We start from the raw sequence: 13,000 nt of genomic DNA, 5'->3' as shown, positions 1-13,000 counted from the left end.
GGAGGAGGGGAGGGGCGGGGAGGGAGGGAGGAGGAGGCTGCAGGGAGAGAGGGAGATGGGCCTTGAGAATGGGGGAGGCAGGGAGGGAAGGAGAATAGAAACAGAGGCAGAGAGCCCGAGAGGGGCAGGGGCACACAGAGAGGCAGAGAGGCAGAGCCGAGGATCTAGAGTCCCACCGAGACCTCGAGGCTGAGAAATTCTGAGACTCGCAGGTCGGGAGACTGGGGGAAACACAGAGGTGGCCTAAAAGAGAGAGAGGGAGAAAAGAAGAGGCAGAGATCAGGTCTAAGACCCCCGCTGCCCTCGGGCTCAGAGATTCTGGGGCTCTGGAAGTGGACAGGTCAGAGAGACAGAGAGACAGGGAAACGCTCACAGGCCCTGGGCTGAGAGAGGCTGAGACCCAGACACCTTGAGCTAGGGAAAGAGATAGAGAGAGAGACAGAAGGAGAGAGAGACCCTGAGAAGGAGAGAGAGCAGGGGCGATCCTGGGGCTCCCCTGATAAGGACTGGGGCTCTGGCCAGGCCTGGGGCGGAGCCTGGGGTCTGGGCAGCTGGAGGAGGCGGGAGGGGGCGTCCCGGGCCGGGGTCCCCAAAGCAGCAGGCGGGCGCAGAGCGGAGCCGGGTCCTGCAGCCGCCGCGGAGCCGGGAGCCGGGCCAGCCCCCCCCCCCCACCCGCCGTGATGTCAGCGGGGCCACTCTTAAAGGGGCAGGCCGCCCGCCGAGGGTCGGAGCTGGGGCTGGGGGCCGCGGGCAGAGCATGGGGGTACCGCCCCGGTGATGAGGGAGCCAAGGGGAGCCCCAGCATCCAAGTGGACCGAGTCCCGGAAACCCAAGAGCCTGCAGAGACGAAGAGACACCGGGGCTCCCCGAGGGAGCCTGCGAAGCTTTGGGGCTCAGTCCCCTCCAAACACACAGACATAGGCACACCATTCAGCTGGCCTGCCCGGGTCCGGGACTACATTTTCCATCAGCCCTGGCGGTGAGGGGCCGCACTTGGGGGGAGGGTCCACCGCGGTGTCTGCTGGGAACTGTAGTCTGTTGGGACTGGTTTTTCCACCCCCGCCCCCCTCCCCCGCAAGTGGGTCAAGGCAAAGAGGCCCGGACGGCGCGTCGGCCTGTCCCCTGCCTCTCTGGCTAACTCTTAAGCTCACGGGCTCTGCTTGCTTGGTTTCTCTGTCGTGGGGTCTCCCAGGGATCACTTCTCCAGGTCTCTCCCTAGGAGGTTTGCCTTTCATCTCCCCTCTCAGGACTGCCCCCACCCCCGCCCCAGTCTCTGGGTCTCAGTGTGGGTCTGTGAGCTTCTGTATGGCTCTGGGTGAGTAGGTGCGTGCCTGGGTCTCTGCGCCGGGGGGTCTCTACCTGACACTCCCAGCGGTCTGCGTGTCCATCTCTACGTCCTTGTGCACGTGCCCACTTCGCTCCTCTCCGCGGCGCTCGTGCCTCCCCCCACGCCCGGCTCTGCTCTTTCCCTCTGGCGCTGTGGGTACCTTCTCCCCACTTTGTGGGTCTCTGTGCTTCCCCCCTTCTCTGTCGCCCTGCCCCCAGCCTCTGGGTGTGCTTTTCCGTGTACAGTCACTGTCCCACCTCCACACCCCCTTCATTCTGCAAGCTTAGAAGAAAACATCCAAACACTTCAGCATCAGCATCCCAAATTTATTCTCCAGTAGCTGTGGCCGGGTGGGAGAGCCAAAGAGAAGAGTGGGCGTGGGGAGGAGGAGAGAGTCCCGGAGAGTGGCAGGCACGGGGTATGGCGGGGGGGGGGGGGGACAGGAGGGAGGAGGGGTTCCGAGCAGGACTGGAGCCATGCACCTGGCAGGCGAGCAGTGATGGGTTTAGGGTGGGGGCGTCTAGAACAAAAGCTGATTGAGAACAGCTGGGGTAATAAGAATCCTTCATACATCCCAGGAATCCCTAGAGTGTAGAAGAGGAGCGCTGGAGCATGGGGGCACAGCCTCCCACTTACTCCAGAATGGAGTGGAGATGGGGTGTCGGAGGTGGGGGTTTGTTCTGGAATCCAAGTCTGGAACAGCGCACCCCATGAGACTATTTCCCAGAAAGGAAAAAAAAAAGGAGAGGCACAGAGTCTACCAAAATGGAGTCTAGAACCCCATGGAATTGGGAGAGTGTTAGTGGTTCTGGAACCCGGTAGAGCAGAGGCCAGAACACTGAGGTGGGGGAGAATCCAGGGCTCAGCACAGCAGAATCTAGAACGCGGTAAGGCTCTAGAGACTGTATGGAGTTTAGAATGCCAGGAACGCTGCGGAGGGGCATCTAGCACCCACAGGGCAGAGGCTAGAATGCTGGGGAGCAAGAACAGAATGGCAGAGGGGGTGAAGAGGGGCTAAGGCTGGAGCAGGGAGGGAGCGATGGGGACACCTAGTGGCGGCAGGACAGATTACATGACTGGCACAGGCGGGGGGCTGATGGGGCTGCGGGCGTCCGGGTGCACAAAATCCGGGTTCACGTAGGTGAAGCCTTGGAAATCGGCCTGGTCGATGCTGGCCAAAACTAGGCGGTCTGGCGGGGTCAGTGCTGGCGCCGCCCGCGTGAAGAATTTGTCGAAGTTCTCGCCGCTGCGTCCACACTGTGGGAAGCACAGGGGAAGGAAAGATGAAATTCTCTTGGCTCCTTGGGTGTCCCTCTGCGTCCCCTCTGTGCATCTCCTGGCTCCTCTGGAATGTCTGCACATCCTTCACGTGCTCTGCATCTCCCGTTAGGGCGTCTCCACAGAGGGAGCCCCACCCCACCTCCACATATAGGAACTGGAGCTCCTGGGTACTCCCACCCCGAGGGACCAAGGTTTGTTCCCGAAAGGTGGCTGACCGGACGGGGTCTGAACGGAGGGGCGATCTCCAGTCGCTCCAAGCGCTCCCAGTCCATCCAGCGGAAAAAGCCATGAGCACGGATGGCGGGCTCCCCGTCTGGCCCTGAGCCCAGGCGCTTCGCTGGATGCTTAGTTAGGAACTGTGGAAAACACAGAGACACACAGACAGACAGAGTCCCGGACAGGGAGGCACAGAGAACGAGCAAGAGAGAAAGACAAAAACAGAGGAACAGAGACACAGCATAGAGACCCAGAGAGAGGAGAATAGCAAGGGGGAACAGGGGTGGGGGAGGTGGAGAGAAAGAGGAATGGGGGAGAATAAATGAGAATGAGATAGATGAACTCCAAACCCAGAGACCCGAGGACAGACAGAGAGAGAGAGAGAGAAATCAGGGCATCAGGGTATGAGGGGCAAGAAACCCAGAAAGAGGAAGGGGACAAGCGAAGAATCCCCAAAAGGGATGGAGGAGAAGGAGGAGAGAAAGAGAGAGAGGAGAGGAAAAGGGAAGGATGAAGGGAGGGAGAGAGAGAGAAAGCGGTTGGAGACCCAGAGCAAAGAGGGAACAGAGATCCCGAGAGGGGGAGATAGAGACCCAGGGGGAGAGCAGAGACCCAGAGAAGGTGGGAGATAGAGCAGATGTTCGGGGGAAGCAGAGATGCAGAAAGAGGGTGGAGATTCAGGAGACAAACCCCCAGAGAGAGGGGTAAAGATACAATATGAAGGCAGAGACTCAGAAAGAGAGAAGGAGAGTTCCAGAAAGAGGACAGAGACGCAGAATATGTGTGTATGGGAGTTGGGGGTAAGAGGGGAATAGACACCCAGATAGAGGGGGACAAAGATGCAAGAGGTGCATCCCCAGGGACACAGAGAAAAGGTGGAGACACAGGAAGCCCCATCAAATGTAGATGGAGGCAGAGGCGGGAGACAGAAGCCAGAGAGCGACAGTCAGAGAGAATGGAGACAGGAGCCAGAAGCAGAAGGGTGCTAATGCTTGTTGAAAAGCTGCCACGGGCTAGACTCTTTCTCTTGCACTAACTCCATGACCCCAGTAGAGGAGGCAGGCTCCCGGAGTTTTGGTGGCTTGCCCAAGATCCCACAGGAAGAGAAGTGGCAGGTGTTAGGTTCACCTGACCCACCCGGTTCTGGAGAGGCAGACCCTGGCCTTCCAGCACTCCACACAGTGAGCTGGGGAGTGGGTGCAGCGGAGGGGAAAGAGACAGAGGCCATCCTTGGACTGGAGGGGATAGCAGGGCAGTCGATTAGTGTTCTAATGACATCTCTGTATTATACAAACTTTGCCAGCAGATGGAAGGGCAGTAACTTGAGGGGTGGGAGCCTTTTTCTAATGTGCACAGAACCACTGCATGGGAAGCCCAGGATGGTGATGGTAGGGCACAGGGGTTGTCTGGAGGCTCTGGGGGTCGGGGGCTCTCACCCCCTTGCAGATCGCCACAGCTTCCCGGGAAAGCGACTTGGGGTAAGTGACAGTTTGTTCCATGATGGCCTGAAACAGCTCTTCCTCATCCTCCCCATCAAAAGGGGGCTGAGGAAATAGAGGGATAGAGTCAGAGATTTGACAAACTGCCTCTCCCCCACCTTCCACACCCTCATTATCCACCAAGAACACAAACACCCCCCTCCAACATCCTAGGGAAAAATTGGACCAAGCCACCAAAGCTTTCTCTCTCTCCATCTCAGACTCTCTGCTTTCCTATCTCAGATGCACCAGCTCTCTGCACCTCCTTGCTGTTCTGTCTTTCTCTGCTATGCAAATCAGCAGGGCATTAATTAGACAATATGTCACTTAAATAGAAGAGAGACCAAAAAAATGCAGGAAAAACTGTAAAAGCATTCTCTTGGTTAGATGAGCGGCTTCCAGTCTTCTGGGATTAGGAAAAGCAATACCAAGGCAAGAATTCTTTTCTTTCTTTCCTTTTCTTCTTTTTTTTCTTTTCTTTTTCCTTTTTCTCTCTTTCTTTTTTTTGAGAGCATGCAGGAGTAGGGGAGGGGATGAGTGAGGAGCAGAGAGAAAAAGAATCCCAAGCAGGCTCCACGCCCAGTGAGAAGCCCAACACAGGGCTCGATCTCAGGACCCTGAGATCATGACTTGAGCCAAAATCAAGAGTCAGATGTTTAACTGACCGAGCCACTCAGGGGCCTCCCAAGGAAAGGATTCTTAATGTGGGGTCTAGGAAGTCTGTTTATACAATTGAGAGGGTCCATGAGCTTGAACAGGGGAAAAAGTACATCTTTATTTTTAAAAATCTCTAACTGAAATTTAGCATTCCCTTATAAACGTAGGCAAAAACCACAACAGTAGTACTTGTGACTTCATCACCAACAGAAACCACAGATATTTTCTTAGCACATTAGATTTGCAGATACCTCAAAATGTTAGTCATCTCAACTTCAAGATTCCTGGTAGACCTTCCTGTTTATTTCCCACCATTGTGAGACATTACCATTTAATTCATTAATAGGAAATCACATATATGTCCACATCCCAGTGTTCAATATTTACCTAATTGTGTACCTTTAAATTAATTTAGTTGGCTGAACTAAGTTAAATTAAAATTTTAAAGTTTTGATAGCCATTTAAATACGATTGATTTCCTTTGTAATCCTATTATTTTATTTCAGGCATTTAAACACATTGTTCTGAGAAGGGGTCCTTGGCACCAAAAAAGTTTTAAGAACCTCTGGCCTAAAAAAAAAAAGAAAAGAAAAGAACCCTGGCCTGTGGGAAAATAATGCTTCAGGACCAAGGACAACACTATCCAGGCAGGACATTCCCAACTGCTTAGCACCCCTCCTTAGATGGCAGACATCCCTTCCTAACCAGCTCCTTTGAGAGGCCATGTAACAGATGCCATCCCACACCGTGTTGCCTTTAGCCAGGCCAGCCTCTCCCAGCTTCCCTTACCTGTCCTGCCAGCATCTCATACAGCAGAACCCCAAAGGACCACCAATCCACAGACTTCCCATAGGGCTGGTAGGCAATGATCTGGTGAGGAAGGATGGAAGTCAAGGAATCCTGGTTTGTGCTTTAAGAAGCCTAAGACCCCTTCTGGCCTCACCTCCCTGGGAACCCTACCCACTCGAAGTGTTTTCAACACAAACTCTTCCCACTTGGAACACTTTGGCCAGAGCTCCAACTTTTTGGACAATTCACAAACAGAATTTACCTACTTAGAATATTCCTTTGGTCCCAAAAATAAAGACCATCTAAGGACCAAGTCAAAAGTTCCACCCAGCTAGAATATTTAGGTAACTGGACCTTCTCCTTAAGGAGAGGGTAAAATAAGGGCTAAATTTCAGAGACCAGAGAGTCTTAAATCTGGATGCATTTAAGATTCATCTAGGGGGCTGTTCCTAGCCCTAAGAATTCCAGCCTCAATAGGTCAGAGTCAACAATATGTGTGTTTTTCAAAATCTCCGCAGGTGATTCTGACTCCCAGCCATGTTTTGAAACCATGGACATTGATCACATGATGCAAAGGCATTAGCATTGAATCACCCTGGAAGATTAAGAAAGGCAGCACTAACACCACATCCTCCCTCAACTGAGACCCTCTACCTACTTACTTAAGGTCAGATCATTAGCTCCACCCCCTTAACAAAGTCCGAGTATACTCCCCCCCTTGAAATGTTCAGGAGACAGCCTCCACATGCCCAGTGTTCTGGGGGGACGGGCCCCACCCACTCAGAGTACACTCGAAGTTGTCTCTACCTTCTAGAATAGTCCTGCAACAGGTCCTGCTCTCTGAGAATTCTTAGGAGCCGAGCGGGTCCTGCTCTTTTAGAACACTCACCCACCTGTCCGCCCACTTTGCCAGCTTAGAGACCCAGCTCTGCCCACTGGGAATGCGGGGCGCACAGGCCTCTCTGAGCTGCTTGCTGTTGGACCACCCACGACTCATGTAAAGACCCCAGGGTCAGGACCCCCACATTCCGAATGTTAGGCAACCAGCCACACACACACACCACCCCCCCCTGCGAAGTTGCACAGCATCAAGAGCAGCACAGGGAGGGTACCTCGGGGGCTATGTAGTCTGGGGTCCCGCAGAAGGTGCGGGTCGTGGTCCCGGGGAAGACGTTCTCCTTACACATGCCGAAGTCAGTGATTTTGATGTGTCCTTCAGCATCCAGCATCACGTTGTCTAGTTTCAGGTCCCTGGTGGGTGGGAGGCAGGATGGATAGGAGTTGAGGGACGGGTGGAGTTCCACAGGCTGGAGCAGCAAGGTTTTGGTTTTTGTTTGTTTGTTTTGTTTTAAAGTAAGCTCTACGCCCAACGTGGGACTTGAACTCATGACCCCGAGATCACCAGTGGCTCGCTCTACCCAGTGGGCCAGCCAGGTGCCCCTGCAGCCGCGAGTTTGATCCCTTTCCCTCTAGGGGCCTGATGACCTCCAGTGAAAGGCCCAGACCACTCACCGGTAGATGATACCCTGATTGTGAAGGAAGAAGAGGCCGATGGCGATTTCCGCTGCGTAGAACCTGGAGAAGGGGGGCGGGGAGTCAGAGGTCAAAGACTGGGGCCCCCCCTCCCCCCACCCCTCCTCTCTTGGGCGAGACTCACGCTGCATGGGGCTCCTTAAACTTGCCCAACTGCTGAATGTGGTACATCAAGTCGCCCCCGGTGACATACTCCATCACAAAATACAGGCGATCCTGGGGGGAGGGGGGCGGACGGGCGGGGGGGGGCCTTAGAGGAGGGGACACGCTGACCAGAGGGTAGGACGCGTCCATTCCCGCCCCCTCCAGACAAACTTGGAAGGCTCCGGATCCACCCAGTCAGCAACCCAGAGCATCTGGCAGGTCCGGAGGACTCTAAGCCAGCCCCACAGAATCTCCACCCGCCCTATCCCCTGCTACTCGGAACTGGTCCCGCCCTCTGAGAATGGAAGACTGAGGCCCCCACATTCCCTGGAAATCCGAGGGGCACCGCCACCTCTTCCCGCACCTCCTCACGCAAACGCAACCCTGACCACCTGTTAGGAACCAGAGGTGTTTCGGGCCTCACTTGCAATGGACAATAATGTTTCTTTAAATCCAGGAAGCCGACTAGTTTATCCAGAGCTTTTTGAAGGAGTCATGCCCTCTCCAACCTCGGGCGGTTCTCACTCCTTGTCCCGTCCCACGAACTGCGGGACACGCCCCATGTCTGATGAGACCTTCTCTCAGAATCCAAGAGTGACGACCTCGTTACTTGGAGCCCAGCTGTTGGCAGGCCACTCAGAAGCCATTCTCCTCCCCGCACTCCCTTTCCTCAAACCTCCTTGGCTCAGAACACCCCCACTCAAGACCCCGCTGGCTCAGGCCACGCCCAACAGGCTCCCATCCCTCTGGCCACGCCCAGTCAGCGTGCAGGAGGTTCTTTTGCCTCGCCAGAATCTCGGAATCCCGGAGCAGATGTCTGACCTGAGCCAGCCTATGTACCTCCCCTTCCTTACCGGGGTCTGGAAGGTGGAGTGCAGCTGGGTGAGAAAGTGGGGCCGCCCCCCCGGGCCTCGGCCCCCCAGGGCCAGCACTCGCTTCTCCACCAGGGTGCAGTCCACGTCATCATCCTGAACAATCACGTCTTTCTTCAGGATCTTGATGGCGTAGAGCTCATCAGAGCCCCTGCGCTCAGCCAGCATCACCTAGGGACAGAGCCCCAAAAGGCCCAGTCCATCTTGGGAACAAACCCAGTGATGCAGGTCCCTACCCCGCCCTTTCAGGGACACAGAGAAAGGGAATCCCAGGTCCTTCCTCTCTCTCTCTCTCTCTCTCTCTCAGGGGACCAGGTGCCCTGATTTTGCTGAGCACTCCCTCAGGGAAAGCATCCGAATCTTTATGCCTGTCCTCTCAGGGGAACTCAGGGGTCCCATTGAGCCCTTTTTGGGGACTCAGTCGCCTAGTGTCCCTCCCTAAAGACCAGGAATCTGATCTCCCCCCAGACATCCTCCCCTTTCCCCCCTAGGATCCCAGGAATCCAACCTTCCCAAAACTGCCTTTTCCTAGAACCATGAGGAAGCTGAAGTCAGAGATGTGCAGACGTCCAGGGCTTGTCCCAAAGAAACAGCGCTTGGAGTCGGTGGGACTGGGGGATGGGGAAGGGATGGGAGAGGAAGAGGGACCCATCCGCACCCGCTGTGAGAAAGGGGAGAGATGCAGAGGTAGTTAGACCCCAGACGGGCATATACCCCCGAGAGAGAGCATCCAAGAATGAAAGGGATGTGGAGAGACAGAGAGAAAAAGAAAGTTGTCTCTGCCCCCTCCCCATCCCCCAAGTTGGCTTAAGAACTTGCACTGGTTTTCCACAGCCTGGAGAGTTGGTCATTTAACTAACACTCAGACATTTACTATATGCCATTAGATAACCTGTTATCACCCCCCCCCATTTTATTTTTTATTTTTAGGTAATCTCTACACCCAACATGGGGCTCAAACTCACAACCCCAAGATCAAGAGTCTCATGCTCCACTGCCTGAGCCCGCCAGGTGCCCCCACCCCCACACCCATTTTAGAGAAGAGGGAATTGGCACAGAGACATTAAATAACTTGCCCAATGTCACACAGCAGATTAAAAAGCAGAGCCAGAAATCAAAATCCATTAAAGCCAGAGACGGCGTCTCGCCCTCCTTTTTGTGTCTTCAGCATCGTCCAGCACTGAGGGTGCTGAATGGACGAAGGTCTCTTAGGACACAAGCGCTGAGCGCATTTCCTATTGCTCAACCTTCAGAGCACACCCAGAGTCAGAACACAGACACGACCACTGCTTCCTGCTCCTCCCACCTGCGTCTGCACAGAGCCTCCTCTCCCCTTCCCCCTCTGCCTCTGTCTCTGTTCTCTACACAGACCTCGTGTCCTGTTCAGGCCTAAACCACCTCAGGCCACCTTTGATGCTCCCACCCCCCCACCCTATCTCACCCAGTTTAAAAGCTAAAATCCTGGGGTGCCTGGGTGGCTCAATCATTAAGCATCTGCCTTTGGCTCAGGTCATGATCCCAGGGAGCCTGCTTCTCCCTCTCGCACTCCCCCTGCTCGTGTTCCTGCTCTCGCTATCTCTGTCAAATAAATAAGTAAATAAAATCTTTAAAAAGCTAAAATCCTTCCAGTGAATGATAAGTCACACCCCTTCCCTCTCTGATTTAATGTCCTACTTTTTCCCACCCTCTCCCCCCCTTCAGCCCCACTGTCCTCCTTGCTGTACTACATACACTCCCAGCCTGCTCCCACCACAGGACCTTTGCACCTGCTCTTCCCTCTGCCTGGAAGGTTTTCCATCCTTCAGCTTTGAAATCTGGTCTCTCTCTCCTGTGCCTGGAGAATCCCGCACTCCTCCTGGACTCACCACCCCGCTCAGAAGCTTTCTCTGGCTCTCCCAGGCTGAGCAGCTGCTTCCGGCACTCCCCAGTGCCTGAGGCTACTACCTCCATTATCAAACATAGTCCTTCTGGATGGATGTCTCTATCTGTACCTTTCTCCTACTTTGAAATTGGAGCTCCCCAGGGAATGGACTGATTCTACTCCCAGAACAGGGTTTGGCTTATGTGACACCTCAGGAAATAGGTGTTGAGTGAGTGAGAAAAGGAATGGAGGACAGAAGGCCACAGTGATAAACAGAAAAACTCAAGGATCCGTTCAGGTGTCACCTCCTCAGGGAAGTCCCTCCCTGGCCACTCCCCGCCCCCCCCGCCCCCCAGGCTGGCTGAGCGGCTCCTCCAGGCTTCTCGGTGCCCTGGGCTACCTCTGATGTAGTACATCAGGGCCAGGTTCCCTTCCGGGCTGCTAGGTTTACTCAGCAAGCACAAGACCGGCCGCCAAGTCTGTGCTCAGCCCATGGGAGTGGAAATGAAAGCAGGTATCAGGGGAGCAGAGACGTGGGGACAGACATGCAGACCACAGGAATGCAACTCTCCATTCCGGGCCTGAGCTCTACTCACCTCATACAGTTCCAGGGGGTAGTTACAGGCCTGGGGGAGAAGAAAGCCAGAGTCAGAGCACCCAGGGAGGTAGGAGGTTGCCCTAGAGCATAGGGTGGCGACTCCAAACCCCCAAGCCATGGGAATGGATAGGAACTCTAATTCCCATCACACCCTGGGGCAGGAGTCCCGAGAAAGGCAGGGGAAGGAGCCCCGGGGTCTTCTGGGAATTGTAGTCCCAGTTCGCGCAGGCGCCCAGCCGCTCTGAACTGTGGGAGGCAGGGCTGGACTCCCCCTGGGGGAAGCCGGGCCGAGTACCTCAAACTTCTGGAGGAGGCTGCAGTTGTCAGCATCAGCCACCGGCACATTGTAATATTCGCCCTCCTCCTGGTTCAGTAACTTGTACCTGACATACAGATGGAGACCGGAACCGGGCAGGAGGCGGGGTCGGGGTGAGGGTAGGGGGTGGGGGGGATGCACCCGAGGGAGAGGCAGAGGGATCAGAGGGCGGAAAGAGACACAGAAAGAAAGACACAGAGATGGAGAGAGAAAGAGTGAGAGAAGGAGAGAAGGGCGGGGTGGGGGGACACGGGGTGGGGGGGGAGAGGGACAGGGGAGGAGGGAGAGAGACGCGCAGGGAGGCAGGATGCTGGTGGTCCGGAGGAGAGAGACCACGCCCCTGCCCCGTCCTCACCAGCCGTCCACCGGCGCCTTGAGCAGCTCCGAGACACCGAAGGACATGGCACCCATGAAATCGTTGCGGGAAGTCCGGTCCCAGTCCCACACCTCCACGCTGAGCCGGCGCTCCACGTCCCCCGGCTTCAGATTGCTGCGGGAAGGGTGGGGCGGAGTGAGGGTCTAGCTCCCCACTCCCCCAACTCCCCCATCCTTGGTGCTGGAGGAGGACGCAAGCCCTTCTGGGGTGAGCTGGGGTCTGTTCCTACTCCCTAAAGTGTCCTGTCATCTCTGAGCCTCCCGAAGGGGGTCTTCCCCAATATCGGGACCTTGAGTACATCTGGACCGCGCTCAGTCTCTCTCCCTTCCTCCCACATTCTTGGCTCCTTCCGATCCCTGCGTCCTGTCCTTTCTCTCCAGATCTCTCTCCTATCTGAGTCTCTGTGCCCCCTCCTTCCTCTGGGTCTCTGTCCTTCTGTCTTTCTGTTAACTGGCTTCTCTTTCTCTTCCTGCCACCCACCCACCACCCCTTTGCTTACACCCCACCCCCCTGCATTCTGTCTATGTGTCTCTTTGGGTTTGTGTCTCTTCTTCTGAACACCCGCCATCTCTGTCTCACTCTAAAGTAGTGGGCTTTGATGGAGATTAAATGCACAGATATCTCTCTCTCTCTCTCTCTCTCTCTCTCTCTCTCTCGGCTTCTGTAACTCCATCACTCTCCCTCAGTCACTCCATTCCCTCTCCCACCGCCTTTCTCTGCCCTTTTCTTGGGTTCCTTCTATCCTAACACCTCCCACTATCTGCTCTCTGGGGTCTTGTGGGCCACCAAGACCCTCAGATCATTCTCTGTCAGCCATCACAGCGTCCCCTGCACCCGAGGCTCACAACACAAAGGTCTCGTTCCACACAGGGTTTAGTGTGGCTTTCACCGTCCGGGTCTTCTGTTTTGTCAAGTTCCGAGGGTCTGGGATAAGCTTCAGCTTCACATAGGGATCCGACAGACCATTGGGATCCATTGGGATGAGGTTGCGGGCCTCGCCAACTGAGAGGAGAAGTGAAGGAGGGTAGACCGGGTTAGAGATCCAGGAGGAGGCCCCTAAGTCTCTCCCTGTCGGCAATCAAAAATCCAAGCTCGCAGCCATTCTGACGACCCAGGTGTCTTTGGTCTCTTACCTCTCCAGTACCCAGAAGACAGGGCCTAAATCCTTTTTCCCAGCCAGGGACCCAGAAATCAGACCCAGAGCCCCCTCCTCCCTGAGGACCCCGGAGTGAGGACCCTGGCCATATCACCAATAGTAATCCCAGGCCTCCCTCAGAATCAGGTTTTCTCTCCTCCCTCCCTCTCAAGGACCTTCATTTAGAATGGCCATTAAGAGGTGCTGAAAGGGGGGGCTCCTGGGTAGCTCAGTCGTTAAGCATCTGCCTTTGGCTCACGTCAGGATCCCGGAGTCGTGGGATTGAGCCCCGCATTGGGTCCCTGCTCAGCGGGAAGCCTGCTTCTCCCTCTCCTACTCCCCCTGCTTGTGTTCCCTCTCTCGCTGTCTCTCTCTCTGTGTCAAATAAATAAATAAATAAAATCTAAAAAAAAAAAA

General features: G+C 55.3%; 1 protein-coding gene across 1 annotated transcript in view; it reads right to left on the bottom strand.

The window, feature by feature from the left end:
* Positions 1 to 1,636: 1,636 nt before the first annotated feature.
* PRKCG (protein kinase C gamma) overlaps positions 1,637 to 13,000 on the bottom strand; it is a 14,650-nt gene continuing 3,286 nt past the window's right edge. Inside the window, exons 4-16 of the mRNA XM_081807927.1 lie at positions 12,294 to 12,450; positions 11,428 to 11,562; positions 11,052 to 11,139; positions 10,755 to 10,784; positions 8,806 to 8,958; positions 8,280 to 8,468; positions 7,406 to 7,497; positions 7,261 to 7,323; positions 6,861 to 6,999; positions 5,749 to 5,829; positions 4,261 to 4,368; positions 2,824 to 2,964; positions 1,637 to 2,584 (exon numbers count right to left, since the gene is read on the bottom strand). Coding sequence (XP_081664053.1) covers positions 2,396 to 2,584; positions 2,824 to 2,964; positions 4,261 to 4,368; positions 5,749 to 5,829; positions 6,861 to 6,999; positions 7,261 to 7,323; positions 7,406 to 7,497; positions 8,280 to 8,468; positions 8,806 to 8,958; positions 10,755 to 10,784; positions 11,052 to 11,139; positions 11,428 to 11,562; positions 12,294 to 12,450 — 1,565 coding nt within the window. The 3' untranslated portion in view covers positions 1,637 to 2,395. The remainder of the gene's footprint in view (positions 2,585 to 2,823; positions 2,965 to 4,260; positions 4,369 to 5,748; positions 5,830 to 6,860; positions 7,000 to 7,260; positions 7,324 to 7,405; positions 7,498 to 8,279; positions 8,469 to 8,805; positions 8,959 to 10,754; positions 10,785 to 11,051; positions 11,140 to 11,427; positions 11,563 to 12,293; positions 12,451 to 13,000) is intronic.

Source organism: Leptonychotes weddellii, chromosome 16 (assembly GCF_054177405.1).
Source record: "Leptonychotes weddellii isolate Sample4059 chromosome 16, ASM5417740v2, whole genome shotgun sequence".
NCBI lineage: Eukaryota > Metazoa > Chordata > Mammalia > Carnivora > Phocidae > Leptonychotes > Leptonychotes weddellii.
This window is presented reverse-complemented; position numbering and strand designations above follow the sequence as displayed.